We start from the raw sequence: 26460 nt of genomic DNA, 5'->3' as shown, positions 1-26460 counted from the left end.
GAGTCTTGAGTCAATTTTTAAGTTTGGTGTCAATTGCATGCTTTAAAAAATTTTTCTTGCATTTTTTTGAAAATTCATGCATTCATGGTGTTCTTCATGATCTTCAAGTTGTTCTTGACAAGTCTTCTTGTTTGATCTTGAGGTTTTCTTGTTTTGTGTTGTTTGTTGTTTTTCATATGCATTTTTCGTTTGTTAGAGTCCATGCATTAAAGATTTCTAAGTTTGGTGTCTTGCATGTTTTCTTTGCATCAAAAATTTTTCAAAATTATGTTCTTGATGTTCATCATGATCTTCAAAGTGTTCTTGGTGTTCATCTTGACATTCATAGTGTTCTTGCATGCATCTTGTGTTTTGATCCAAAATCTTTATGTTTTGGGTCATTTTTGTGTTTTTCTCTCTCATCATAAAAAAAAATTAAAAAAATAAAAAAATTATCTTTTCCTTTTTTATCTCCTAAATTTCGAAAATTTGAGTTGATTTAGTCAAAAATTTTAAAAATTAGTTTTTTCTTACAAGTCAAGTCAAATTTTCAATTTTAAAAGTCTTATCTTTTCAAAACTTTTTCAAAAATTAAATCTTTTCCTTTTTTCTTATTAATTTTCAAAATTTTTAAAATATTTTTCAAAATCTTTTTCTTATCTTTTACATCATATTTTCGAAAATTAGCTAACAAGTAAATGTGATTGATTCAAAAATTTGAAGTTTGTTACTTTCTTGTTAAGAAAGGTTCAATCTTTAAATTCTAGAATCTTATCTTTTAGTTTCTTGTTAGTTAAGTAATTAATTTTAATTTTAAAAATTAAATCTTTTTCAAAACTAATTTCAATCATATCTTTTTAAAACCATATCTTTTAAAATCATATCTTTTCAAAAAAATATCTTTTTAATCTTATCTTTTCAAAAATCATATCTTTTTATCTTATCTAATTATCTTGTCTTATCTTTTTCAAAATTTTATCTTTTTCAAAAAATTTGATTTTAAAATATCTTATCTAACTTCTTATCTTCTTATCTTTTCAAATTTGATTTTAATATCTTTTTCAACTAACTATTTAACTTTTTGTTTGTTTCTTATCTTTTTCAAAACCAACTAACTACCTATCCCTCTCTAATTTTCGAAAATATCTCATCTCTTTTTCAAAAATTCTTTTTAATTGTTTTAAATTTTAATTTTAATTATATATTATCTTTAATTTTCGAAAATCACTAACCACTTTTTCAAAATTATTTTCGAAAATTTTCTATCTCTCCTCTTCTTCTATTTATTTATTTATTTACTAACACTTTTCTTCACTTCTCTTCATCTCAAATCACCACCTCTATCCTTACCCAGTCTTCTTCACTCTTCTTCCCTTTCTTCTTCTACTAACATAAAGGAATCTCTATACTGTGACATAGAGGATTCCTCTTTCTTTTCTTGTTCTCTTCTTCCCTATATGAGCAGGAACAAGGAAAAAGACAAAAGCTTCCACCTCTGAGTCATGGGAGATGGAAAGATTCATGTAAAGGGTCTATAGCTCAGTGGTAGAACATTTGACTGCAAATCAAGAGATCCCTGAGATACCTCAGGGGATACATGTTCCTCCACATAATTATTGAAAGCAACTAAGGATAAGAACACCGAAATCACTAGGGATCATGCAACAGAAGCAAGGAAGAGACATAAAGGAGCTCAAAAAGCACCATTGGACCTTCAAGAAGGCGCCACCCTCACTCAGGTGGACTCATTCCTTGTTCTTATTTTCCCTGCTTTTTCGGTTTTTATCCTTCATGTCTATCTATGTTTTGTGTCTCTACTTTATGATCATTAGGATATAGTAACTATGTCTTAAAGCTATGAATAAAATCCATTAATCCTTCACCTCTCTTAAATTAAAAATGTTTTTAATTCAAAAGAACAAGAAGTACATGAATTTTGAAATTATCCTTGAATTTAATTTAATTATATTGATGTGGTGACAATACTTTTTGTTTTCTGAATGAATGATTGAACAGTGCATATGTCTTTTGATATTGTTGTTTATGAATGTTAAAATTGTTGGCTCTTGAAAGAATGATGAACAAAGAAAAATGTTATTGATAATCTGAAAAATCATAAAATTGATTCTTGAAGCAAGAAAAAGCAGTGAAAAAGCAAAAAGCTTGTGAAAAAAAAAGAAGTGGCGAAAAAAATAGAAAAAAAAAAGAAAAAGCAAGCAGAAAAAGCCAATAGCCCTTAAAACCAAAAGGCAAGGGTAAAAAGGATCCAAGGCTTTGAGCATCAATGGATAGGAGGGCCCAAAGAAATAAAATCCAGGCCTAAGCGGCTAAATCAAGCTGTCCATAACCATGTGCTTGTGTCATGAAGGTCCAAGTAAAAAGCTTGAGACTGAGTGGTTAAAGTCGTGATCCAAAGCAAAAAAGAGTGTGCTTAAGAGCTCTGGACACCTCTAACTGGGGACTCTAGCAAAGCTGAGTCACAATCTGAAAAGGTTCACCTAGTCATGTGTCTGTGGCATTTGTGTATCCGGTGGTAATACTGGAAAACAAAATGCTTAGAGCCACGGCCAAGACTCATAAGTAGCTGTGTTCAAGAATCAACATGCTTAACTAGGAAAGTCAATAACACTATCCGAAATTCTAAGTTCCTAGAGAAACCAACCATTCTAAACTTCAAAGGAAAAAGTGAGATGCCAAAACTGTTCAGAAGCAAAAAGCTACAAGTCCCGCTCATCTAATTAGAATTAATATTCATTGATATTTTGAAATTTATAGTATATTTTCTTCTTTTTATCCTAATTGATTTACAGTTGCTTGGGGACAAGCAACAATTTAAGTTTGGTGTTGTGATGAGCGGATAATTTATACGCTTTTTGGCATTGTTTTTAGGTAGTTTTTAGTAAGTTTAAGCTACTTTTAGGGATGTTTTCATTAGTTTTTATGTTAAATTCACATTTCTGGACTTTACTATGAGTTTGTGTATTTTTCTATGATTTCAGGTAATTTCTGGCTGAAATTGAGGGACTTGAGCAAAACTCTGAAAAAGGCTGACAAAAGGACTGCTGATGCTGTTGGAATCTGACCTCCCTGCACTCGAAATGGATTTTCTGGAGCTACAGAACTCCAAATGGTGCGCTCTTAAAAGCGTTGGAAAGTAGACATCCAGAGCTTTCCAGCAATATATAATAGTCCATACTTTATTCGGAAATTGACGACGTAACTTGGCGTTGAACGCCAAGTACATGCTGCTGTCTGGAGTTAAACGCCAGAAACACGTCATGATCCGGAGTTGAACGCCCAAAACACGTTATAACTTGGAGTTCAACTCCAATAAACGCCTCAGCTCGTGGATAGATCAAGCTCAGCCCAAACATACACCAAGTGGGCCCCGGAAGTGGATTTATGCATCAATTACTTACTCATGTAAACCCTAGTAGCTAGTTTATTATAAATAGGACTTTTTACTAGTGTATTTGATCATCTCTGGACGCCTAGTCCTTAGACCATGGGGGCTGGCCATTCGGCTATGCCTGAATCTTTCACTTATGTATTTTCAACAGTGGAGTTTCTGCACACCATAGATTAAGGGTGTGGAGCTCTGCTGTACCTCAAGTTTCAATACAATTACTATTACTTTTTATTCAATTCTCTTTTATTCTTATTCCAAGATATACGTTATACTTAACTTTGATGAATATGATGATCCGTGACACTCATCATCATTCTCACCTATGAACGCGCGTGACTGACAACCACTTTCGTTCTACTCTAGGCCGGGCGCATATCTCTTAGATTCCCCAACAGAATCTTCGTGGTATAAGCTAGATAGATGGCGGCATTCATGAGGATCCGGAAGGTCTAAACCTTGTCTGTGGTATTCCAAGTAGGATTCTAGGATTGAATGACTGTGACGAGCTTCAAACTCCTGAAGGCTGGGCGTGATGACAAGCGCAAAAGAATCAAGGGATTCTATTCCAACCTGATTGAGAACCGACAGATGATTAGCCGTGCTGTGACAGAGCATAGGAACGTTTTCACTGAGAGGATGGGATGTAGCCATTGACAACGGTGATGCCCTACATACAGCTTGCCATGGAAAGGAGTAAGAAGGATTGGATGAATGTAATAAGAAAGTAGAGATTCAAGAGGAGCACAGCACCTCCATACGCCTATCTGAAATTTCCACTATTGATTTACATAAGTATTTCTATCCCCTTTTATTTTCTTTTTATTATTAATTTTCGAAACCCAAAACTATTTAATCTGCCTAACTGAGATTTACAAGGTGACCATAGCTTGCTTCATACCAACAATCTCTGTGGGATCGACCCTTACTCGCGTAAGGTTTATTACTTGGACGACCCAGTACACTTGCTGGTTAGATGTGCGAGGTTGTGAAGAATGTATGTAAGCCATGGTATTGTGCACCAAGTTTTTGGAGCCATTACCGGGGATTATTCGAGTTGTGTGAAAGTATAAGTCACAATTTCGTCCACCAACGAGCACAACAGGTCGGTCTCAAAAGCAGTAAAAGGAAAGGTAACGTTCAACTGGCTGAAGAAGTATTCATAGGCATAGAAGAAGGGACGCTCCCTCTCAATGGAATTCGAAAAACAAACTCTCTCATCAGAATCAGGAGCAATAAGCTCGTAATCCTCTTCACGGGCATTGATATCAAAAATCCTATGGCGCTTCCTCAGCTCTGTGCAAAACTCAGCATCCACAACAGAAACACACAACAAAACAAGGGAGTCCAGCCAATCGGACATCCCCTCGGGAACTCTGAAAGACATCTCTACAATGTTATTGCGAGAAGACATGAGGCCAACTAATCCTACAAGTAAGAAAAGAAGATGGGGTTACTAAAAACATCTCGGACAAGGGAGAAAATAACTCAATACGATACAGGCGAAACAAACAGAAAAGGAAAACCCCAAGACTCAAACCAAAAGTCTTGGGGCATCCTTTGGAGGCAATAATCAAGTAAGGTTTCTAGGAAAATCTACAGCTCCTACCCCAGCATTTCTCAAACAAGAAAAAGACTTCAAACAAGCAAGCATTTTCAGAAACATAAGTCATCACAATTTACCAAGCAAAAAGTATTCCCAAACGCAAAACGCGCCAAGTAGAAGTCATTAAAGGTACAAACTTTCTCAAAATCAGAAACAAAAAGCAACCAAGCAAAGCGAGGAACAGATGCAGATTCTCTATCAGAAGCAACAACAAAACCCTAGAAAACCTCAACGAAAATGCCAAAAGAACGCAAGTAAGCCAAGAAAAATACATTTACAGTGACAAACAAACGCAAGATCACGAAAAGGTTCAAACTTTCAAAACATGCAAAATCAAAGCTTCGCCAAAAAACTAAAAGTGAAGCCGCGAAAGAAACAAGAAAGTTAGTACCAACCTGGAAAAAGCAGCAAGCTTCAAAAGAAAATTGAAGATGGAAGACGAAATCTGGGAATGCCTCCTCACAAGCAAAGAAAAGAATGCAAACAAAGAGTAATGTCGCAGGGAGAAACGCGAAACTCCAGGCAAAAATAGAAGCTCCAGAAATGCCAAACGACGCCGCAAAAACAGAAGAATGGAGAGAGCGGAGAAAAGAAGTTATGAAAAAGGCAAAAGAAGAGAAACCGTTTTGGGCTTTCAAAATCAAAATAAAGAGGCAAAAGGGAAATGGGGCAATTAATGCTAAAGTTCAGGGAAGCATTAAACCCTCGCACGTTCCCAAAGCACCGATATAAAAGCGCGCGCTTTTTAGAGGAAACGTTCTACATTCAAAAGCTGCTACAAAGGAATCGACAAAATGCTTGGTTTGGCTTCACCAAAAAAGGACCGAAGTCAAGGACTCGACCTCAAAAAGAAGACCGAGCTCAAGCAGGGGCACTGTTCATACCCTGGGTCGAGGTGTCCGACCCGGGATGTTCGACAGACAAAGCGACCGACCTCTTCAGGTCAGGACAACCCGACCTCTTCCCAAAAAGCTCGGTCAAGTCCCCAGGAAAGCCCAAAGAAGGGCCCAAATAGAGGAACACGCCCCAAATCCTAAGGCGGCCCAAAGCCTACAGAGAGAAGGGCAGTTCCCTTGAAGATAAGATGACCTCACTTAAAGATAAGATAAAGATAAGATAAGATAACTAACTTATCTTATCCACAGAAGGCCACATCTCACCATTATAAATACACTGAAGCACCAAGGTATAACTCATACTCTGATTCTACTCAATGCCTGTTTAATACCCTTGCTAACTTAACCATCGGAGTCCCTTGCAGGTACCCCCCACCCTTCGGGGACGAAGGATCAGTAGCACTTTCAGTCCCACAAGTCGGACACACCAGCTCCGGCAGCTATACACCTGCCAGACACGTCGACTCCAACCAACATAACAGATCTCAACCAAGATCGACCTACAGTTTCAGGTAAACCCTTGGAACAGGAAGGATGTGCTTTTCACTCCAAGCAAGGGTATCAAAATCTTGATCATATATACTCTCTGAATCTGAAGTCTTAATTTTTTAGGATTTGGTTCTGTAATTGAAGGTGGAGGTCAGGCTATTGGCTGGGCTGAGCTAGAAGGAGGAGGAATCAGTTGACGAGCTGGGTCGGAAGTAATCTTTAAAGAGGCAGAGGCGATCGAGCCTGACTTTGAGGGCAAGGAGAGGTCAGTAGATCCACCAGCCTCTTTTTCTTGTATGCTGTGTGCAACAACGTTCTTCCTAGCAGTTCAGAATGTCTTCATAGCAGTCAATTTAGGAGCCATTATATCTGCAACACCAAAGTTGGGACATATTAGTCATCAGTACAATTTTTACAAAACAAGATCTATAAAAGGAAGAGAAAAACTACCTAGCTCAGATTAAAGTTGGCTCGGATTCCCTAAATATCTTTTAGTACTCTTGGAACACCCCGACCACACCCTCCTCAACCTCATCTAAGTCATCCAAGTTATACTTGACTATCACCAAATTTTCTTCCCAATACAAAGGGAAAAAAGGGCTTATCCTCATCACTCAGGAAAAAAAGCCGGATACCTTCCACAGCTCGAATCTTAAAGAAATAGTTTTTACAGTCGTGGAAGGACTCATCAAAAATAGTAAATACTTTTCTTCCCTAGACAGCTCGGAAGGATACCTATCCCTATTTTTTGGAACTGAAAGGCTTGGTAAGGACAAAAAGGTAGAAGAACACCTTAACAAAAGGTCGGACATCAAGCACCCGACAAAGAAGCTGATATATCTTCAAGAAATCCCAAGAATTGGGATGCAGTTGGGTTGGGGCAACATTACAGGTTTTGAGGACCTCAATCTCGAAGTCATAGAAAGGAAAGAAAACTCCTAATTTCGTAAAGAAGCAATGATAAACATATACAAAATGACGTTCTAACCTATCAAGTCAGGAAAAGCAGACCCTCTCCTCAGGGTTAGCAATAACAATTTTATAATTCCTCTCATCCTATCAACTCACACATAACCTATGATGTCTACCAAAGGCTTCGCCATATTCATTATCAATAACGGATACAGGAGTAAGAACAGATAAATCTACCCAAGACATGTCGCGAACCACTGAATGAGACGTAAAAAACTACACCTACAATGCAACACATGAAGAAATTGTCACAACGAGAAGTCGGGTAAAAGCATAATAAGTTGGGTCGGTGTCAACAAACATCAACATTTACAATTTTTAATATTTTTCATACACACACTACCATCACATTGTGAGATACAGAAATGATACCATCTTTAAACACGTAAAGTGGCACCATTTGGGTGCAATATAACAAGAAAATCCTTCTTGGTTCAAAAGTGATTACAAAGACTAAGAAAAAATATTACAATTCAAAACCATCAAGCGTTCGTAACAAACACAGAAGCATCGATAAGAGGGGACACTACCTAGAACACTGAAACACAGAAGCATCGATAAAAGGGAACACTACCTAGAACACTGAAAACAACAAAAAAGGGGATAAAGAACTAATTTTGAAGGAGCGCGAAATGGTGTAAAGGGCACTTCAAATTGCAAAACACGAACGATTCTCTCCAAAAGTGCGAACAAAATCTTCTAAACTTCAAGATGAAGAAATCTTGAATACTGGAACAAATGCACGAAGAGAAATTGAAGGGATCGAAGGAAAAAAGGGTGCAAACATTTCAGAAGCCGAAAAGGGAAGAAAGAAGAAAAATGAAGTATTTATAAGACACTAGGGGCAAAAGTGTGATTTCTCATTCCTCATTAAAAGTGTGCACCGTTATCCATGTAACTGAAGAAAGAGCATGCGGGACGTTACGAAAAGACGTGATGTTTCAAAAAACACATCAAGCATCCGACTTGCCTCAAAAAGGCGGACTACCCGATGTAAAAGGACGAATCCGTCAATGCTTGAGTCTGACATCATAGAAGCTTCTTTCAAGCAAGAGCACTGTTCATATTCTGGTCCAAAAATACTAAGTTGGGCCCAAAAAGAAGGAAAGCTCACCTGAAATGAGGGCTTCTTCTATTCCTACCCGACCTCATAGAGGTCGGGCCCGACGACAGCCGTTCAAGTCTTACTTATCTGAGTCAAGAACTACCTCCTAAAATATCTCCCACTTATCTAAAAGGGAGAATCTCAACTACTTCCCTAGAAAAAGAGAACGGTTATCCACCACTAAAGATGGAACTATTCTAGAAGGTAGTTCAATATTTTACTATAAATATTTAAGACCCAATCTACTAAAAATCTGCTTAATACCCTTGCTAATTAGGCATCAGAGTCTCTTGTAGGGATTACCCCCCACCTCCTCACGAGAAACTCGGATAGCGGTACCTCGACTCCAATACAAGTTGGACGCTGCCTCAAAAGGAGTCTAGACTTCACGTCTAGATCCAAATACAACCCAATTTCTGGTAACTCTTAGAAAAATATGTTAAATGAGTTAAATATATTCATAAAAAAATTTCTTTTTAAAATGTATTTTGAATATAAATACAAAAAAAATAAATATCTTTTATACATCCCACTGATACTTATACTAATTGATTCCCTAACTCCGAAAGACCTATAGTGGCAAAAAATTTCGAATAATGTAATTTAATTAATTTGCATTTTTTAAGAAAAGGTAGTAACTAATTTGGATTTCTTTTTAGGAAGAACCAACTCAGAAGTTAAAATATAGAAACTTCTAACAAAAGGTTTCAACGATTTTTTTGAAAGTTACCAAGACGCGGTTACATAAATTTGAAAAATTATTTTATCCTATTCTATCATATTATCTTCTATTTAAGTAGTCTAATAGAATTTTTTATTTTAAAAGAACTCTTTGTTTGTTGTAGTATACTTTTAGATGAAGTAAGTTTGACATTAGCAACACTCTTGAGAAAGTACCAAGTCAAAAATCTAGATAATTCTTGAAGTAAGGGGTCCCAATATTTTTTAAATAATTATCATTTAGTACATTTTGAAAGTCAATCTTTCATCCTTACTCTATTATTTTTTCTTATAGGGAAGGAGGATGAGACAAGATATAGGATATGAATTGATTCTCCTTTATCAAAATTATTCTGATGAATGCATGCTCCATGATGTGCATTTCCATTTCATTTCTTTTCCATTGTATGGTTGATCGTCTCACAACAAGTTATCAAACTTTCGAGTTAACGCATAGAATTTTTTAATTTTATATTTTTAGGTAGTAGAATCAAGATTTTAAACTCTTCTTTAGTTGACTAAACTGAATTCGGGTAGATTCAAACAAACTCGCGAATTTACTCGAGTTTGCGAGTTTAATTTCTATCCTATATATTTTAAACCAAAATTGCGTCATTGGACTTGAAAGAAAAGAAACTCGTTGTTAGCCGTCTAGTGTTCCTGGTCTTCATTGATCTCTTTGGTGTTTCTATGTCATCTCCTTTCGTCTTTCATACCTTTGGTTTGCTTCATCGTTCACTCCTTTTGGTTCTACTTCGACGTTTTGGTTGTACTGTTGAAAATTCTTAAAATTTTTTAACTCTAACACCGTCTATATTAAATCATTAAAAAAAAGTGTTTGTTACGGTATAATGATAAATTCATACGTACCGATACGTTTAAAATATGGACAAATAATAATAATTTACGTGGAATTTATTTTCCACATCAACATTTAATTTTTGTTTTTTTAAATATATATTATATCACCACTTTTACTAATACACCCATTAATTAAATAAAAATAAAAAAATATTTTTTATTTAATTTTATAAAAAATCTTAAACATCCTTCTCTTATTTGATTAGACAAAAATATCCTTTTAAATTAACGAAATTTTAGAATTCAATTAATCCTAATTTTATAGTTTCAAATAATTTAAACGACAAAACAAAACATATTTAAAAAAAACAAAAAATCAAAATTTCTTCATCTTCTCCAATTTCTCTAATCATTCGTGCCCCTTTTAATCCAAACATATCAAAAAAACAAAAATTCAATTGTTCTTTATCTTCTCTAATTACCCCTCCGAAATAAAATAGTAAAAATTCCAAACCAAAATCCTAGATTCTTTAACCAAATACAGAACCTTATGCAATTAAAATTATAATAACTAGCTACAAATTTCCCTCAAATTTTCCACATAAACTAGTATGGTTAAAGGGTTTTGGAAAAATTAAATTTAAACTTTTAAGACTTCAAACTCAAAAAATAACTTTATGCAACTAAAATTATATCATAACTGACCTCAAATTCCCTTCTTTCACATAAGCTAGTAAAATTAAAGGGCACCTGAATTAAAAATTCCACCTTTTGAGACCAAACGTGACCTGAGACAACAAAACATAAGCTCGAAGAGGGTTGATTGCATCAGGGTTAACAAAAGATTTGATTTTTGGGTCAGAATTAAGGACCCATTTGGAAGCAGAGAAGGAAGAATTGGTTGAATTTGCGGTTTCGGCCTTAGAATCTCGGGGAGCACGTCGGTGGCAAAGAATCTAGAATTTTGGTTTGGGATTTTTACTGTTTTACTTTAGAGGGGGTAATTGGAGAAGATGAAAAGCGATTGATTTTTTATTTTTTTGATATGTTTTGTTTAGAGGGGGCACGAATGATTAGAGAAATTGGAGAAGATGAAAAAATTTTGATTTTTTATTTTTTTAATGTTTTTGTTTTGTTGTTTAAATTATTTGAAATTATAAAATTAGGATTAATTGAATTCTAAAATTTCGTTAATTTAAAAGGATATTTTTGTCTAATCAAATAAAAGAAGGATATTTAAGACTTTTGTAAAATTAAATAAAAAATATTTTTTATTTTTATTTAATTAAATGGGTATATTAGTAAAAGTGGTGATATAATATATATTTAAAAAAACAAAAATTAAATATTGATGAGGAAAATAAATTCTATGTAGCTTGTTATTATTTGTCTATATTTTAAACGTATCGGTATGTATGAATTTATCATCGTACCGTAGCAAACACCTAAAAAAACCGAAAACCTAAAAATATATTTAAATTTGTAAGTATAATTGAGATAAATTAATTTTTTGATCTTTTTCAACCAAAATCTTGTGTATTTGTAATAAAACAAAACTGAATTACAACTCTTTTGATAGAAAAAAGACACTGGATGTGATTTCGAGGGGTTAAAAACCAAAATTTTAAAGTCACTATTTATATTTTAGTGTCACATCTATTAAACCCTAAATCCTAAATAAAATAATATCTCTAGTTTTAATTTCATTTAATTTTAAATAAAAAATAATAATAATTTATTTAATTTAATATTTATGACAATAAATGAGATCACTGTTATATAAGTCATTTAATGTAAAATAACTTAATTTATGATTATAATTAATATATGTATTGTGCATAAATAAATTAAGAAATAATTATTTCCTAATATGTCCTGCATCTGCTTCTGAACTTTTGTTTCTGCCCATGATTCGAGTCTTGTTTTTGTTTTGTGCTTGTATTTTTATTTTTATTGTATAATTGTAAAGGATTTAAATATACTTATTATAATTTGTATTATTATTTTAATTTTTTGTGTTTAATTTTACAGTGAAATTATTAATTATAAATACTTAAATTTGAGTAAATATATATCTTATATATAATATATATTTTTTGAAACAAATAAATTTATAATAAATAAATCTGAACAAATTTATGGCCTGAGTTTATGAATTGAGTTTAAGTGAGTTCCACAAATTTACTTAAACTCGCGAGTATAATAACCTTATTTCAACTTATTTCAAGCTGTTGAATGATCAAACACTGTCTATCAATTTGTTTCATGGACGAATGAAATGTCAATATATTCCAATAACCTAAGGTAACACACGTGAATACAGTATTATTGAATACAATAACAAAGTTCAATAAATTCCTTTGGATAGGTCAGAAAGTAAAGAAACTAAATACCAATAATACATGGGAACTCTTAGTAAGAAGTAAATTACGTCGCACAATCCTTTTGAGATCCCACACATGCAATACAAATATGTGAAATGAGAAGAAAATTTATAACAAATAGTTGTCCCGATGAGTGGTTCATTTTTTTAGTTATTGTAAAAGATTTGGTGTAATGCCTCAATATTAAAAGTGAGGGTGTTTTACAAAATTGTGGCGGCAGTACGATTCGCAGAGGGTGAATTATCACAGGTAAATTCTAATTGACACAGTCATAAAGATAATACGCAAAAAATAGATTGTATTTTTATAATATTTATACAATACATAAAAAGCGTATTGTATTATTTAATATTAAAGGGACAATACACAGTCTGCATATTGTCAATACACAGACTGCGTATTATCAATCCATAAATTATGAATTGTAAAGACACAAACTGCGTATTGTGAATCCACAAATTACGTATTGTCTTTTCGTAAATAAAAATTATAATTGAAGTATTATAATATTAGGTTGATTGAGTGTGAGAGTGTTTTATTTTTTTGAAAATGTAAGAGTAAAAAAATGGAGAGAGGTATTAGTTTGAAAATGTATTATAATGGTCAAATCTTTTCCCAAACATCTGAGGGTGTGAGTTTTGTTTGTGAGAATCCACGTGATATTATTATTCCTTTTGCAATAACATATGAGGAATTTAAGAGTATACTTTGTCAATGTGGTGATAATAAAGTATTAAAGAGAGTCGTAAATATTTTTTATAGACAACATGTTTTAGTGTTCGGTGGTTTCGTTCAGTTTCAAATAATGCATGTGGTTGACGAAGGAAGTATGTAAGGGATGTTTTCGATCTACCAACAAACACGGACACAAGTGTCTGTTCTCGAATTTTATGTTGAGTTTGAAGAATTAGTTGAGATTGATTTACCGGAGACTAACATCGACTGGACAGTTTATAACAGTGAAAGCGAAGAGAAATTTGAGGGCAATTACCAAATTGTTGGTCCAACTGAAGAAGTGGGTGAAGATGATATAATAGTTGAGTCTAACGTAGCAGATGCGGCAAATGCACTGGCGAGCCAATATCCATCTAGAGAGTCTTCTTTCATGCACTCTTTGGATGTAGACGCTATGAATGCACCAGAATTTTCTAAATATATCAGTTCAAGTAAGCAGTTGTTGTTATTATTATTATTATTATTATTATTATTATTGAATCATAAAGCAATAGTTAGAATTATTTCTTGTTGTTATTGCTATAGATCCTGTTGTTGTTTCAGACGGTGAATTTGTTATTGGCATGGAATTCAGTTCTAGAGAGATTGTTATTGCAGTAATTAAAGATTATACCATTCGCAGGAGAGTGGATTACTGGGTGTGTGAATCTATGCCAACTATTTTTTATGCTAAGTGTGTACACTACGGAACAAGTTGCGATTGGCTTATTAGGGCTAGTCTTATTAAGAGAAAGTTTTGTTGGGTTATAAGGCGATACAATGGTAGTCACACATGCACTAGAACTAAAATTTCTCAAGATCATGCCAAGATAAATTCAGACATGATTGCAGAGGTGATAAAGTCATTGGTTGAAGCTGATCCATCTTTGAAAGTGAAATCTGTGATTGGTGAAGTGTAGTCAAAATTCAATTATACGACAAATTACCGCAAAGCATGGCTCACAAAGCAAAAGGTAATTGCGAACCTTTTTGGTGTTTGGAAAGCTTCTTATGAAGCTTTGCTGTCGTGGTTTGAAGCAATGGTACAAAAAGATCCATCAGCAGTAGTCGAGATTGAAACTGCACCAGCATACCAAGGGGATGAGATAGTTCAGGATGTAAGGATACTGACGCGGGTATTTTGGAGCTTTTATCCTTGCATCAGAGCATTTAGGAGCTGCAAGCCAATCATACAGGTAGATGGGACACATCTGTACGGAAAATATAAAGGAGCTCTATTAGTTGCAGTTTCTCAGGATGGCAATGGCAATATTATGCCTCTTGCATTTGTCTTTGTTGAGGGTGAGACTTCTGATGCATGGCACTTCTTTCTTACTCATTTGCGCACACATGTCGTGACTCGAGATGGTGTTGGACTTATCTCTGATCGTCACAGCTCTATTACCTCAGAAATAGCTCGTAGTAATGGATCATGGGAACCTCCAAGAACTATCCAAATGTTTTGTGTTAGGCACATAGCATCCAACTTTTTGAGGAATTTTAAGGCACCGTATTTACAAAAGCTGATAGTCAACATGCGTACGTAGATTATTGTGAAACTACGGCATATTTGTTTTTACAAGGCATATAGCATCCATCTTATTAATTTTGTTTTCTTGGTTATTTACAAACTATTGTAGGACTGTGCGTGAATTTAATGTGCAGTATGCAAGATTACGTGAACGTGGTGAGGCTTACACACGATGGCTTGATCGAATCTCATAATAGCAATTTGCTTTGGCATTTGATAATGGATACCGTTGGGGTCATATGACCACAAACCTAGTGGAGTGCATCAACGGAGTATTGAAGGGAGCGCGAAATCTTCCTATCACGTCACTTGGGAAGGCAATTTTTTACAGACTAAATGAGTTGTCACTAGGAAGAGGGCTGAGGCTGAGGTTCGAAGGAATGCAGGACATGTATTTTCTGAATATGCTAGCAACAAACTGCAATCAAATCAGCAAGCAGCAGGAAACATCCAGGTTAACCTATTTGACAGGCAAAATGAGATCTTTGAGGTACGTGAGATGTCTAGTGGTATCGAGTATGCAGTGATGACTTCTCGATGTGCGTCTCTAAATTTTTCATGTGCGCTTCTGGTTTTCGATGAACGTGACTTTTCTGCTTTTTTGAGTGTTTTGTATGAATTTAGTTAATAATTATATGGTTTAAGGTTTATTTTATAATTTTAAAATCAAAATTTTGAATTTGAATGATTTGATTTTTAGATATGTATTTAAATTATAGTATATTAATAATTAAATATATTAAATCTGAAACAAAAATTTAAAATTTAAATTTTAAATTTCAGTTTTATTTAGTTTGTATTTTGAATACGTATTTAATTTTAAAAAAACACTAAGTCTATTTATAATTTTTAGATGTGTTTGTTTTAATTTTTTTAAATTATTATAATAAAAGACTGAATATTATACCATTTTTAAAAGATACTTAGTTGAATTGATATTAAAAAGCATTATCACTAATAAAAATATATCTCAGAAAGCATTGCTCTTCAATGCCGTATTAGATGCTTTACTGTTATGTGAGAAAATTGGGATGAGCATTGACAAGAAGAGAGTGATGGAAGGAGTTTCTATCATTCTATGAGAAGTGGTATTCAAACATGAGTTACGATGATAATACTCAAATTGAAAAGTTTCAAGAGGAAGTAGTTATAGAAGTTAGGGAATAAAATAGAAAGATTAATGGGTGAAGATGAAAAAGGATGTAGAACTTGAAACAGAGAAATATTAAAATTTGGGACAGAATTGTGTAAGGAAAAGAGAGTTATAAATTTTGGAATAAGGTGATAATTAGATACTCAATATTTTAATTTTAGATTAATTAAGTTTAGTTTGGTAAATTTTTTTAAAAAGTGTTTGTATTTTTTAAAAGTATAAATACTTTATTTTATGTTTGGTAAATAAAAAATTTCTATATTTGTATTTGTTGCCTTTAAAAATTAGAGGTTCTTTTGAAAGCACTTAAGAAAGAATTTTTTAAAGTTGATTTGTACTTATCAAAATTAGAAAGTCTAATATAACTTTATACATTATTACTATTTTAATTTAATTTTTAAATTAATGTCTATTATAGTATTTTTAAATTTTAAAAACTATTTACTAAACATACTTGTTGTTACTCGTACTTATTAAAAGCCATTTTTAATTTAGTTTATCAAATATAGATGGTATAACTTTTGAAAAACTAACTTTTAAAAATTAGCTTTTATAAACTACTTTTAAAAAAAAAGTTTTACTAAATTAAACTTTAGTACTAATTTGGTCTTCCACAATAACAAATGGTGAATATGTTATATTTTTTTTATTAATTCATCATGTAAAATTTAATGATAATATTTATATGTATTATTAACTACTGTGATGTATTTATTTACGAAAGATTGTTATCTAGATAATAATTTTTGGAGCAAAATTTCATCTGTTTTAATAGGATTTGTTAAATAGAGAATATTTGATAAAAATTATATAAAAATTCAAAAAATAATAAATATTTTACGGTCTAAAATTACATTATTTTCATACCCAACTATAGCAACTGGACATACACCAATATAAATAACAAAATATATGAATTAATTCTATTTCGTTTCGCACTATCTATTAACAAAAGAATATACATATTTACTATTTATTATCTTAAAAAATTTAATTGATACATTTAAAAAAAATTAATTAATCACATGTTAAAATCTTTAAAAATCTAATTATCACTCTACCGAAAACTTTTTTTTTTTTTATCCCCTTTCTATACTATTGAATTTTGTCATTTTATGGTATATGGTAGGTGTGTGAAATGAAGTAGTTCAGGCATCAATTCCTTGTGAAATAATATATCCAAAGGATCAAAACAGCACATATTGGCTAAGAATAGGCTCACGGTATCATAATGCTTAGCTGGCAATCCAATCATGGAATGCCAAACTCCACATATTCAAGAAAACAACATTTTGCCAATGTGGATTATAATAATATCATATACTCCACCTCCTTCTTTGCAGCCTCAATCATTGCTCCTCTTTCTCTTACTACATTTCTCTCTCTACAAACAAACCACTACTTCCCTTCTCTCCATCCCCATTCCACTGTTCAAATATATTATACTTTAGTGCAGGATCCCGTGAAGAAACAAAAAGCAATCTCTTATTATCTTCGTTCAGAAAAGAAAGGAAGGAAGAGAATTTTGTTTGACTCTTGAAGGAAGGAAGAGAGGGGCGGCGTTTCTTGATTGGAGGAGCTTAATTAAGTATCTTTGAAATGGTTTTCATGTCTGGGATTTTGTTAACAGAGGAAGAAAAAATTGAGGAAGGAGAGTGGGAGAAAGAGAGATAAGAGGAGAAAAATACCCAGCAACCAGAAGCAGAGAAAATATAAATAAGAGGATTTGAACTTCTGTTTTTTTTAATCTGCTTCTGCGGTAATTCTTCTTCATCAACTTTCATTTTGAATCTTTTCTTTTACTTCTCAGCTTCTTCTTTTGCCTTTCCATTACTTCGTACGCTTGCTTTGCTTTATGTTGCATTGGAGCAGAAAGAATTTTCACTCTCTGGGCTTTGTTTATTTACTAAAATAATATATACACTGTTTTCATGACTGAATTGCCAATAAATATTTCTGTTCACGTGAATTACTAGTACGCGTTGTTTGTTTAATCTTGAGAAAACTATAGAAAACATTTCAAGTATTCTAAGAATAATGGTGTTTCGGGGGTTTTAGTAATTGATCTCAATCATAAAATCTCTACATAACTTGACATAAAAAATATTATTTGTATATTAAAATTAGTCATTAAAATCAGTTACCAATATATATGTATATATTTCAATATATATTTTATACTATAACTGATTTTGGTAATTGATTGTAGTGTACATTTAGTATAGTTGAACTCAGATGAATGATTTTCTTAAAGGGAAGTTGTTAATAAGTTTCGAATGAATTGTTTCTTTCTTTCTATGTGCATGCATAGGGTGGTTGGCAACGATGTCTGCGACAATGATCAGTGATCCGATGGTGATAGCAGCACCGGCAGAAACTCAATCAGCAGCGAGCATAGTATCCGAAGTGGAATTCGCCATATGCGACTGCTGCGGACTAAGAGAAGAGTGCACAATCGGGTACATAGAACGAATCAGGGAGCGTTACCACGGAAAATGGGTTTGCGGTTTGTGTGGTGAAGCCGTGAAGGACGAGATTGTGAGGTCTGAGAGGCTCCTAAGCACCGAAGAAGCCATGACTAAACACATGAATTTCTGCAAGAAGTTCATCACTTCAGGGCCTCCAACTAACCCAACCGTGCATTTGATCTCTGCTATGAGACAGATTCTTAGGAAGAGTCTTGAGAATTCTCCAACAAGAGTAAGATCCATGCCAACTAGTCCTACTACTAATAACAACAAAAGTGGCAGAGAACTTTCTAGGTCTGAGAGTTGCTTCTCTACTCTGGCAGCTGGATCATGACGATGGAAGAAGAAGAAAAAAAGAGACAACAGAAAAGGGAAAATGAATGAATGATGTATTTTGATTGGCTAAAAATTAAGCAGATGGGAACAGAAATAAAATTAAGAGAAAAGAAAAAGGGCTTAAAAGCTTTCAATACAAGATGTTTAATTGTAGTTATGAATTAGTACTTTCAATCTGTTGTTTAGAAATTTGAACATGGTTTTGGTTAAAAATTATTCTGCCGGCTAATACCACCTATTATCTTTCTTTTTTGGGAGTGTGCTAGAATTTTAACAAATTATTGCAATAAGGATAAGAATACTATAAGTATAAAAATTTTGACAATAATAAAACATATAAATTTTCTTGTTTTCTTTTTTATTTTTTCCTTTTGTTTTTTCAATATATCTGAAGAAAAAAAGCTGCATCATTTGTGTAATTGTGCAGAATGTTACAATTTGAGCAGGAATTTCAACAGATCTTGTCTGTACTCAAATTGATTTAAACTGGTTAAAACTTAGGTACGTTTGTTTTAAGGTGTGAAATTAGAATACAAAAAGAGACCAATAATTAAATTTTCTTAGCCGGCTTAAACAACTAATCATTGAAGAAAAAAATATAAAGTTGACTACTCTATCTCTTGCTTATAATACATTTAACCTTGCAGTTTCTCTGGGACTTCTTAATAATTTCAAGTAACTTGCGTGATTAATATTTTAAATGTGACTGTGTCTTCTTGTGGTATCTTATCCCTATTAAACATTTTCAAACCAGGGAAAAGCGGGGGTCGGTGGTTGGAACTTGGAAGTTAGAATAATTGTTGATTTTTTTTCATTTATTTTCATAAAATAATCACTAATGCAAGAGCATATTCTCAAAATTCGAGAGCATATCACGGAGAATATAATATAATTACTTTTGATTTCCATGGACTAAAAATGTTCTTCCTTGTCATGTATGACAAATAATGATGAAGCTTATCTAGTTCTATCATGAAGTCCTGTATTTGATTACTATGCTTTATAATAATCTATATATACATCATCCTTTTGGTACATTTTAAAGAATACACACTTTTTTTAGAAATAATACATATTTATATATTTAAAAATTAGTTGATAACTAGTTTTTTTAGTATTTTTGTCACTTAATTTAATAATTTTTCAAATACACTAAAGATGCTTTTTTTTTTTAAGTTTGAGTTTTAATTAAAATATTTCATCGAAAAGATTTGAACAAAAGATATTTGTATTTCAACCATAATTTAGTACTTCTTAACCAAGTTTTGTAGTTTTTTTTATAATTAATTATATACATTACATGCTTTCTAAATTAGATTTAATAATACAATCATCCAACAAATTGGAACACTAGTAACAATAATAATTCTGGTGGAGTTTCTTTTCATACGATTAACAATAAAATGATATATGTGGATGAAATTCTTAAGTTTTTCTTCATCACAAATAAATAAATGAAGTAAATTAAAATCCTTTTAAAATATCTTATTATGACACATGAGAAATTAAATGGCTGTCTCATTCCTTATACCGAAATAGAATTCTGGATGTTAAGAAGCCGTAATAGAACCGTGACTTGGGAACAAAAAAGTACAAAGAGGGGTCAAGGGCCATCAAGAATTATTGTTATTATTAATCAGGAATAGAATAGAGTTGCTGGAGGTTCTCATACATTTGTGATGGATTTTTTTCTGAAAAAAAATAAAAAAAAAATATTATTTTCCCAAACAAATAAAATAAACATTATATATGGGGATATGTATTTATTTTGGGCTACTTGCAAGTTTGCCGTTCAGCGCGGCAAATTTTGAGTTTCAATAAGTTTGTGTATTCCTCGGCGAACTTAGTATTTAATGGGAAGTTTGTCTATTCTTTGGCGAACTTGAGGACGGTTTGCGCCCCTATATAAACTGTGGTTACTATTCAATTTTCATCTTTTCATCTTTTTATTCTTTTTTCTTTTCTTCTTCTTTGAAAATTATGTTAAATTTTAGTTAAATTTTTTGTTTCTACAACATCTGATTCTTCTGTGTTTAGTACTCTTTATTTTCAAGTAATAATTATGTCTTTCTATTTCTGTTAAAGTTTATTTCATACAATGTTATTTTATTTTAGTTTTAAAGTAATTTTACTTACTGTATCATGATTACATAGTTAGTTTAAAGAAGATTATAATGTTGGCTAGAGTGAATTGTATTATATTTATTTTAATGTTAGTTGTGTTATATGTTAGAGTATGTCAAAGAATTATATAGTTCGAGCAAAATTTAATTTAGTTTAATTTATAACATGATAGGAGATTAATTAGAATTCTAATATGTTTGATAAGAAGCTTGATGAGCGAAAATTGAAGTTTACGAATATCGGCAAGTATACCGGATCGTACAAGTAATACCACAGTGAGTGAATAGTGTTTCCATAAGGATTAAAGGTTTTAACAACTAAATTTTAGATTAAAAAGCCTAATTAGATTAATAAAACTTGATTGATGATCAAAACAGGGCAAGAGAGTATGTTGCTAGGAGTCTTGAAAATCTTGAATGCTAAATGCTTGGATGCCACGGATAGTGAGCTTGAATGATAAATTGAGAGAAGACAGTGATGATGAGAATTAAGAGTTTTGGAGATGCTTATACTCTTAAGAAAACTAATCTTGTTTATTTATTTTCAAGTTTGCAAAGATCTTTCACGACAAAACCTTTAGTAATTGATTTCTAATTCATTGCCTCCTTAATTTCTCAAACATTAATTAGGCATCAATTAGTTAATTAAGAGATTAAGCACAAAAAATTATTTTAAATTCAAATAATATTTAAAAGTGATTTTTAGGTCGAATTATATGTCACGTATTCAAATTAATTCTGTCCAGTTAAACCTTAAAAGAAAATATAATTTTCAAAAGTTGTTCTAATCCGAATTATACATTACTTAATCAAAATTAGAGTGATTAAAAATCATGTATGTGTCACACACTAATTAAACTGCTATTCCTAGCTGAATTCAAATAGTCATGTGAAAGAGTTCTTAAGCTTTGATTCAAATATCAAAATTTCTAATTATAATAAAAGAATCTAAGAAGAATTAGCTTACTTTTTTATCCACTAATTCATTCACTAATCCGAATGAAGGACGAATAACTCAATCATCAAATAGATCAATGCAAGACTTCAAAATAAAATAAGCGCAGATTAATTATCCATAGAAAACATAAACATAGCTCCTAACCCTTTGACAGAGAGTTAATTACCCATGAAGAAGTAAGAAAAACAAGAAGAAGAGAAGTAGTCCGAGGACTTCATGATCTTCTCTGTGAGCTATGCTCACTTATTTATAGCCTAAATTCTAGAATTCAAATTCAAAACTAAACTAATCTTATCCTTGAGAGAGAGAGAGAGATAAGATAACTACTTATTTTCTGGAGAGAAAGATATGCTACTGACTTCAATTTCAAATTCAAAATGAAAATTTTATTCAAACTCTAACAACCAAATCTTTTATGCTTCTAAAGAGAATTAATAACTGATCTTGTAGATCTTCAACTCTTCTAAATGTGATTAAGGCTTTTAATAATGTGGATAATTAAGTTTGGGCCTTAATTTGTTAAATCTTAGATGTCGAGAGTTGTAATTATAGTTAATCTGGGCTTGAATTAGTGAAAGATTGAGCAAAAAGCCCAAAATTTCACTTGCAGTGATGGCCATACGCCAAGCGTGTGCTTAATGCGCCGAGCGTTCTTCAAATGTTACTTGGAGGCCGTAGGGCGTGCATCAAACTGGGGAAGATTCGCAGAGCGTAGGAACAAGTCTGCTGGGCGTGGGTCAAGGCTGCCAGCCGTAGGGAGCTTCCACCAAGCGTGCTTCTTTGTGTGTTGGCGTGCCTTCTATGCATATGTCTTCATTTTTCTTGAGCCACGCTTTTTGGCTACGCTTTGTGCCTTTCTTGTGAAATAACCCTGATTTTTGCTACTTTTGGGCTGAAAATGTTTAAAAACATAAAAACACTATCTTGACTCTAAATATTTGATTATTTATTAAATTTTATTAGAAATCATAAGAAATTTAATTAAAAATCTTAGAAAATAAATGAAAAAGGACTCTAAGAATTACTTATGATGATGTATCATCACAATACCAAACTTAAAACTTTGCTTGTTCTCAAACAAAAAGAACAATAAATAGTGTTTAGCTTAATGAAAAAAATTTGAAAAGCTTTTAAGATAAAAAACAAAAGTGGGATTTATGATAATTATTTGTGATTACACTTGGCTTCTTTTATCCTTCATGAATCTTGCGTACTTAGGATTAGGAATTTTCAAAAACTGAAATTCAAATTGTATTATGAGATTTGTTTTGAATTTGTATGACTTGAAAGCAGTTACTTATTGTTTGAATAAGGGGAAAGATCTTTGCGAGATTTTGACTCTTAGGGTTTTGTTGCAATGCCACTTTTAGTGGGTTTTTATTTGGCACACTCACCCCACAAGCACATAACTAGGATTTTTATTTAGACATCGATGCCCAGAGTCTCTTTGGACTTCTAAATATTGTCTTAAGGCATCTCCTTAAACAGACTCTCAATAGATAATTCCGGTTAAGTTGGCCCAGGTTATCGGGTGATAAAGCATCCCTCAGATTTTCTGACCCAAGTTTATCCTTAGAACAAAAACACTACAGGCACATAAAATCATTGGTGCTCAGAGCTTTGGAACCTTTGATTTTTTATCTTTTTCAATCTCTCTTTTTTTTTCACTGCTCCAAGGAATTAATGATCAAAATCTCATAATACTTCTTTAATTTTCTGTTCTTGAAGATTCTTTTTCTATTTCTTCAAGATTCAAGCATCTCAAATTTCTTCAAATGTAACCACCTATATGTAAGCACCTCCACTATTTGTTTTTGAATTATTTATTATTCAATTCCTTCTTTATTAAGATATCCTCCATAAAAATAGTTGCTAGAGGAACAATCATTCAAAGTTTAAGTTTAAGATAAGAAAAGATAGAATATGCTATGTGTGCAGGGAGAGAAAAACAGGGAAGTCTAAAACAGAAAATTAAAGTAAAGAAAAAAGAAAATAACTAACCACCAATAGTAAGGATTTATCTTATTCTGATCTTATCCAAGTCTATTCAATTATCATCACTGCTTCTTGTGTCAGTTTTTTATGATCTTTGGTGTTACCAAAACCAAACTTGAAGGTTGACACCAAACTTAGAAATTTACAGAATTTTGCTAACAGGCGTAAATTACGGATAGAAGCATACATGCATGAAGAAAAAAAAGAACAAGATAGAACCTAAACGTGGTTTTTGTTTTTAGTAAACATAAATCAAAAGAAGGAAAATATGTATGCAACAGAGGAAGGTTAATGGGAAAAAGAAGATGATGATGACTAAGACCTCTTAAACAAAAATGGGAAAGAAAATACTCACTGTAGTTGGATTGCCTCCCAACAAGTGCTTCTTTATCATCACTATCTTGACATTGAATCTCTTAGGTTGGTGGCTGGGGTATCTCACAGCTTCTCCCAGCATCATCTTTTATGAGCTATGTATTGTCCAATTCTTCTTTAGCTTTGGAATATAAAGGGTCTTCAAGGATTCCTTTGTCCACAACTTCTTAGACTAGGTTATCAACGAAATCAATGGTCATATAGGGGCATTTGATTGATGCTAGCTCCTAAGTCACAAAGAACTTTGCCAATAGTGATGTCTCCAATAGTACAAGGGATCTAAAAACTTTCAAGATCCTTCAATTTTTGTGGTAGTTTCCTTTGAATGATAGCACTGCATTCCTTGGTGAGAATTTTTTTTCTCATCTTCTTGAAGGGATCTTTTCTTGAACAACATTTCTTTCAGAAATTTGGTATAAAGAGTCATTTGCTCAAGGGCCTTAGCAAACAGAATGTTGATTTGTGACTTCTTGAATACTTCTAAGAATTTTGAAAAGTTTTTCTCTTGATCTTGCTTCTTGAGCCTTTGAAGATATGGGATTCTTGATTCATAGATTTTCACTCTATCTTTTTTTAATTCTGTTGACGTGGGAGCTTCCTCTAAGTTCTCTTCCCTTTGTTCCTTTGGAGGGTATTATATTGTCTTCTTATTCTCCTTAGGGAGTAATTTATTGATCACTTTTCCACTTCTTAAGGAGATGGCCTTACATTCTTCTCTAGGATTTGGTATAGTGTCACTAGGAAGGGAAGTGGTGCCCCTTTCTGCTAATTGCTTGGCCATCTGTTTTACTTGCTACCTCTAGGTTTCTTCTGGAAGCTCATTGGTTTTTGGAAATTGCCCTTGATTCTTGCATGAAGGCCTCAGTAGCTTGAGATAGTTTCTCCACCATAAGCTCAAGAGGTAATTTTTTATGATTGGTTGGTTGATATGAATTGTTGAAGTTTCTTTGTCCTTGGTTACTCCAGCCAAAGCTGGGGTGATTTCTCTACCAGGATTATAAGTTTTTGAAAATGGATCGTTCTCCGCCTTTGAGAAATATCTCATGAAGTTTACTTGCTCATAGATTGAATGGCCCCCAGTGTATAAATCACATTGTTCACTTGGATGCTCTCCTCCACAAATATCGCATGAAGCTTGGCTTTTGACAGCTGCTACTTGATTCTGCTTGATCTATTTTGTGAGGGACTGTATTTGTTTGGCCATCGCCTCGGTCCGTGCTATGAGAGCATCTATAGTATCTAGTGCCATTACACCCTTTTTAGTGGCTCTTTCAGATGTATACATAAAATTGTTGGCTGCCACTGTCTCTATTAATTCCAATGCTTCTTCAGGTATTTTCCTATGCAGAGAACTCCTAGCCGATGAATCAATCATTGCTCTCGAGGTTTGAGAAATACCATCATAAAATTTTGGATTTGAAGCTATTCAAAAAAAAATGTGACATGGACATCTTCTAAGCTTCTCCTTATATCTTTTCTAAGTTTCATAGAGTGACTCATCCTCCTTCTGGGAGAATGAATTGATGTCATTCCTTAACTGGACCAACTTTTGAGGAATTGATGTCATTCTTTAACCGGACCAACTTTTGAGGTGGAAAGTATTTATTAGGAATTTACTAACTAGATCCTTCCATCAAGTGATGCTGCCCAAGGGTTGTGATTGGAGCCATTATGTGGCTCTGCTCCTCAAAGAAAAGGGAAATAGTCTTAGTCGGATGGCTTCGTGGTTAATTTTATTACTTTTCACAGTATTACACAGTTGCAAAAAATTTGCTATGTGGATGTTCAGATCCTCTTGAGGGCTACCCCCGAATTGATCTCTTTGTACTAGTTGGATGAGTGAAGGCTTGAGTTCAAAGTTATTTGCTTAAACTATGGGCTTTACTATTTTGTTTCAACAACTATCAGAGGTGGGTTGTCATAATCTTCAAGGTCCTTCTTGCATTGTTTTAGTCGTCTGCCATTCGTTCTTCTTTTTGTCTCCTGGCTCTTGCTTTCTTACTTAATCGGAATAGAGTTAACTCTATCTTGGGATCATGTTAGAGTGTTGAATCTCCTCCTTCTTGCATGCAGGACAATAATAAAAGCAACATTAAACGCACTTTATAGAATAAAGAGGAGAAAAAAGTAATTTAAATAGGATAAATAACTAAAAGAACGTTAAAAGAAAGTAGGGACAAAGAAAAAGAAAATCTAAGAAAACTACAGAAAAAAATTTTAAGGAATACGATTTAAATTTTAAATTTTTCTTAGATTAATAAACGTAAACGTATGTAGATAAAAAGAGTGAATAGGAAAGGGAATAGAGACGTCAAACAAAAATCAAGAACAACGAAAATAAGGAAAAAGAAAAAGAACATGAAAGAGAAAGAAAATAAAAAGAAAGTAAAAGAAAAGACAGAAAGAATAGAGAAATAAAGAAATTAAAAACAAAATAAAAGAAAAGAAA

The 26460-nt window shown here is 32.8% G+C and overlaps 1 protein-coding gene across 1 annotated transcript; it reads left to right on the top strand.

Moving 5' to 3' along the window:
* Positions 1-16955: 16955 nt before the first annotated feature.
* Positions 16956-18776, top strand: LOC112710493 (uncharacterized). Its single transcript, XM_025762732.3, has 2 exons — positions 16956-17515; positions 18068-18776. Exon 2 carries the CDS (start codon positions 18082-18084, stop codon positions 18556-18558), a length of 477 nt encoding a protein of 158 aa, XP_025618517.1. The 5' UTR covers positions 16956-17515; positions 18068-18081; the 3' UTR covers positions 18559-18776.
* The last annotated feature ends 7684 nt before the right edge of the window (positions 18777-26460 follow it).

The sequence above is a fragment of the Arachis hypogaea genome, chromosome 9, assembly GCF_003086295.3.
Source record: "Arachis hypogaea cultivar Tifrunner chromosome 9, arahy.Tifrunner.gnm2.J5K5, whole genome shotgun sequence".
Taxonomy (NCBI): Eukaryota; Viridiplantae; Streptophyta; class Magnoliopsida; order Fabales; family Fabaceae; genus Arachis; species Arachis hypogaea.
The sequence above is the reverse complement of the archived record's forward strand: the minus strand, read 5'-3'. Positions and strand labels throughout refer to the sequence as shown.

What these genes read in the sequence shown, in the direction of transcription:
- LOC112710493 (XM_025762732.3), top strand. Translation starts at nt 18,082, where the DNA reads ATGTCTGCGACAATGATCAGTGATCCGATGGTGATAGCAGCACCGGCA.